Source organism: Vitis riparia, chromosome 19, assembly GCF_004353265.1.
Source record: "Vitis riparia cultivar Riparia Gloire de Montpellier isolate 1030 chromosome 19, EGFV_Vit.rip_1.0, whole genome shotgun sequence".
Classification (NCBI taxonomy): domain Eukaryota; kingdom Viridiplantae; phylum Streptophyta; class Magnoliopsida; order Vitales; family Vitaceae; genus Vitis; species Vitis riparia.
This window is the reverse complement of record NC_048449.1, coordinates 12,592,590-12,597,645: the sequence shown is the minus strand read 5'-3', so window position 1 is coordinate 12,597,645 and position 5,056 is coordinate 12,592,590. Positions and strand designations below refer to the sequence as shown.

The 5,056-nt window shown below is 35.6% G+C and overlaps 1 protein-coding gene across 1 annotated transcript; it reads right to left on the bottom strand.

Moving 5' to 3' along the window:
- Window positions 1-2,943: 2,943 nt before the first annotated feature.
- On the bottom strand, window positions 2,944-4,740 carry LOC117908218 (probable disease resistance protein At5g45440). The gene is made up of 2 exons (XM_034821858.1): window positions 4,683-4,740; window positions 2,944-4,585 (listed from the first exon to the last, which is right to left on the bottom strand). The coding sequence occupies exon 2, from the start codon at window positions 4,201-4,203 to the stop codon at window positions 2,944-2,946; it is 1,260 nt and encodes a 419-aa protein (XP_034677749.1). The 5' UTR covers window positions 4,204-4,585; window positions 4,683-4,740.
- Window positions 4,741-5,056: the final 316 nt, after the last annotated feature.

Genomic DNA, 5,056 nt, shown 5'->3' with positions numbered 1-5,056 from the left:
AAAAACCTCTAAGTCTAGTGGGGTAACACCTAGGGGAGGAGGGCTGAATGGATGTATTAAAAAATTAACCAAAGATTTATATGTTACACTCAATTTTTATCCTACGAGATATTGAGGTATATCAATCTTTTCTATTATAGGAAATTCAAACAAGATATCAAGTAATAAGCAATGAGGTACAAGAGATTTTTTTACATGGAAAACCCCCACACTAACTGTGGAGATAAAAAACCATGAAGTCAATGATCGCTAATCTAAATCCATTATATGATATCAAGTTACGTAGATTTACTTAGCCACTTTACCCTAAAGACTTACTCTTCAATACTTAAAACTTGATCCATGTCTGCAAGATAGCAACCTCCTATCACTCTAGTGAATACATTTCAACCTTGCTAAAGGGATATAGGTTTTCAAACCAAGATTCAAATATTGAATCCTTGAATGAGAGATCAGGAATGGTGTGGCTTGTTAGGCTTTTTCTCTAAGAGACTCTTTCTAAAGAATGTAAGATCTCTCACTAATCTCTAAAACAATCTCTAACCCTTAAGGGGTTATAAAGAGGTATTTGTAGGAATAAATCTCCAAAAGGTTTGGTTTTAGAAGACTTCCAAATCAATTTTGCGTGAAAAAATCTTGACTAGAGATTCAAGATTGCTCGAGCTTACAAAGGTGGCTTTATTGGGAAAATATATCGAAATTGTTAAGAAAATAAAACTTAAAATAAATAAATTAATGGGGTTATTAAGACCACTTTTGGTTCAGCACTAAGTATTAAAAAATTCAACAAACTTTAACACAACAACTAGATATCTCTTAAGCCGCCAATATTAATCACCATATCAATAAAAATCAATAAACATTCATCATGTTAATCCCTTTAACAAACAGGTATCGAAATCTGCATATTATATTGAATTGACAAACTCCTCCAACTCAATAACTATTAGCCTTTGTCAATTTAGCGAGTCATTGATCCTATTTAGAAACAAAGCCCAAGTATCAAAATAGTTAGCATCCACTTCCTTAACTCCTTAGCATAAATTGACACAAAAAATTGCATATCAAAATAAATTCAACAAAGCCTCTTGAATGTTGAAATATATCTAGCATCATCCCAATATCAAAACCAATATCAAAATCCCCTCTGCATTTCGATACCTTTGAAATACTAATCCAATATTTCTTACTCTATTTCTACATAATTTCTCAACAGTTTTCACAATTATTCTCAAGAAAGACGTGGCTTAACTATAGGATAGAGTTGAGTAATTTGTATGTTTTTGCTCCATAACATGTTATTTTTTAAGCTTAGAAAAAACTATCGTTTGCATACGAATCAATTATAACTTGTTAAAAATGAATAGTTGGCAACATGATTTAATATTCTCACATTTATTGCTACCGCACTATTCATTCTAGTTTCCATTGCCTTTTACTTGTCATTTAAGTTAAAACTGATAGCCAAAATATTTAATTTGAATGAAACTTAATTTCTTGGTCCTTATCAATAATTGAAGAAATAAAATGAAAATAATTCCAATTTAGTCTCTTAAATGAAATGAGTGGACTAGAACCAACAATAATAGTATTCTAAAAGATAGATAGACCGGTATCTATTACTCTATCATATTTACTTTTGTAATAACGTTATTTAAAATTGTATTGGATAACATCTTATTATAAATCAACCCACGTATCTATTTGATAACATCTTATTCCAATTCTTTTACATTTATGGTATAACTTATTTTTCAAGTAATTTATATTTTTTTTCCAAGTCATGAATCTATTATTAATGTGATAAAGTAGATTACATATTTATCACATTAATTAAATTAAAAGAAAAATCACCTAGAATTCAGTTTAATTTATTTATATATTTATTATTTTAATTTTTTTATATATAAACATATTTTTAAAGATTCTATTTTTTTCCTATTAGTTGTCATATGCATCAAATTAACTAAAAAATTAATGATCATAATAAAGTATTTATTTTTTATATATTGTTCATACTAAATTTTTATAATAGTTGATCCAAATAAATATTTTTTTTAAGGTAATATTTTATTTCACCAATTAATTTTATATTGTAATCCAAATTTTAAATCATTTGTATCTATCTTGATAAATTATTTTTTATAAATATATATATATATTATTTCTTTTGGTGACTTGTCACTGGGGTATTGGAGAAAGCTGTGCGGTAGATATAAAAAAATTGACCATAAATATTCATCCTGCATCATGGTCATGGGCCATTCATAGTCAATATTTCGGTAAGAATCTCCAGTTTGCCGGTCCGGTTGGCGGAAGTGAACCGTGTGACCGGTTTATGAGTTGTTGAACTCAACGAAATGAAATTGGGCTCCCTTCTCTTCTGGGCGCAAGCTTGCAAGCCAATGGATGAAAGCCATTATGTTATTGGGCTCCCTTCTCTTCTTGGCCCAAGATTGCTTGCTGCCCAACCTACCAGCAACCTTAGAAGCTAATGGATGTCTCAGGGTTTTTGGACAAACCTTTAATGTTGGACAGTGAAGCCTGAGGGATCTCTTTCAACACAATTTTACCACATAGCTAGCTGATCATTGATATGAATCCCATCATATAACTAATGCTACTCATAGCTAGCTGATCATGGCGAAGAAAGGCATATTTATAACACACCCAGAACAATAATTTAAAGAACTTCGAATATCAATAAACCTGATGGACAAATAAGCAAATAAATGACATTTGATGGCATTGATTCATACTTGCAGACACGCTATTGATTCATACTTGCATCAAATTTAACTACAAAACCAACCTCCACGTCTGATGGCATTTGATGCAAAGTTAAATGTGAAGCCGTGAATATAGATAAAAAGCAAGAACAGTTGGAAAGCTAAGAAAATTACCCCCCTCCATCAATCTGGACCTCCATTGGAATGATCTCAGTCAATGTGTCCCTCTATGGTTCTGTGTGGCACTGTAATGATCTGAGTCAATGTGTGCCCTCTCTGGTTCTGCATCGACACTGGAATGATCCTTAGCCAATGCACCTGGAATGATCTCAGCTAATGTCTTCACACCTAGAGGGAAGCCATCACACTGTTTCACAATTTCGTTTTGCAATTTCTTCAATTTATCATTCTGTTGAGGATTCAATTTGCTTTTATCAACTGCATCATTGAACATGGACCAAATCTCATCCTCACCAATGCCTTCTATGCTATGCAGATACTTATCACCCACCATCCCTTTTGCCACTTCCTCAAGTCTAGTAGTAATGATAACTGCATTCCCATTTCTTTTCTGGTCTCTACCAAATTGGATATTGCAGTCCTTATCAGGCCAGTTCAATGCCTGGCCTAGCCTGAAATACCAATCTCTGGTTTCATCCCATATGCCATCAAGCACAATCAAGTACTTTTTACCCAACAACTGACAGCCAAGGGAGGACAACAGCTCCTCAGTGCTACAACTCCTTAACTTTTCATGTCCATGCTCAGTAGTCAAGTCCACTAACATGTCTTCCACAACTTGCTTGAAGTCTATGCCTGCATCAATCTTTCCTGATAAGCTGATCCAAAGTGTGGGGAAAAAGGCACCCTGAATCTGTTCGTCATAAAAAAGTTGTCGGGCAAGAGCTGTCTTGCCTGAACCTCCAATCCCAACAATTGCAATGTCCTTGAATCCCTCATCAGATTGCAGAAGCCATTTTCGGATTTTTGAGAATTGTCTATCAAAACCTCGTATCTCCGACGCATAAGGATACCAAATTTCTGGACCATGACTTTGATTTTCTGGGTCATGACTTTGACTTTCTTGATCCTGACCATGATCGGGTGAGCCATTGGAGTTTTCTATGCACAGATCCGGACCAAGCTCTCCCTTGATTCGCACCAGCACCTCCTTGGTTCTTTTGAGAAACAAGAAGTGGAAGAGATTGTAGAAAGGCAAGAGAAACTTGGTGCTTGGGATTGGGTGCTTCTCTGAGAAGATGAGGCAGTCGGTGTACACAGCGAGGAGCCGGTAGAGCGTATTCCTCATTTGGATCATTTGGATAGGCGTGGATGAGGTGATGTCCTTTCTAAGCAAAACGCCCCGAATCCTTTGAAATTGACGATGCCTAGGCAGTTGCCTCCCTTGATCCTCTGCTTCCGCTAAGCCATCAATGAATTTATTCCTCAGAAACTCTAAAAAATCTTCCGACATTTTCAAACAACCCTTGAACGCCCAGCCACAGGAATTCGAGCACAACCCTAGTATCTGCTTCTCAGCCTTTTCTACAATATTAGAGTAGATATGATCGGACTGGCCCTGATTATCAATGCATCAGATATTCTGAGGATCATCTCCACATCTCTAGCATCAAATGTTATTTTTCCCCTAAATCTCCCTTTTGAGGGGACTTCCACAGATTTCACAGGCAAAATTAAACGTTTAGGCTCAAGCGCATACAGTACTTTAAAGTATACAATCACAGAGAACCGATGCGGCTAATCAAAATAAAACATCGCAAGAGACGAACCGCACCAGAAAATCGTCAAATTCAACAAAATCCCACCTTTGCAAGTCGAGACCAAAATTGAACAACCTAAAACAGAGAGATTAATCACCAAAACGGATTATTAAAAGCATGTAGGATTGTAAGCAATCTTTAGGGAGACATTTCTCCCGAGCAGCATACTTACTCGCTAGACTTTGGGCCGCAGAGGAGGTAGAATCTTTTTCTTTAGTTTGGATGACATGGAAAGTATGATGGGAAAAAAAATATAAAGGAAAATATAAAAGAAAATATTGTAATATTTTCCCTAAAAAATAATGAGGAAAATAAGAGAAAAAAAGAAGGGAGAAGGAAGGGGGGGTTATTGGGCTCTTGTTCATCAAGGCTTCACCTCTAACTTCCTCTTCATCGATGGCTATGGCTTCTCACCTTCGTCAACCCTTTCAACGGCCACCACTATCACTCTGACCACCTTCCAATGCCGAAAACCTACCCTTTTCAAGCACCCGAGTTTCCATTGATGAAGTGCATTCTTCAAATCAAGTTCCCATGGATGAAATG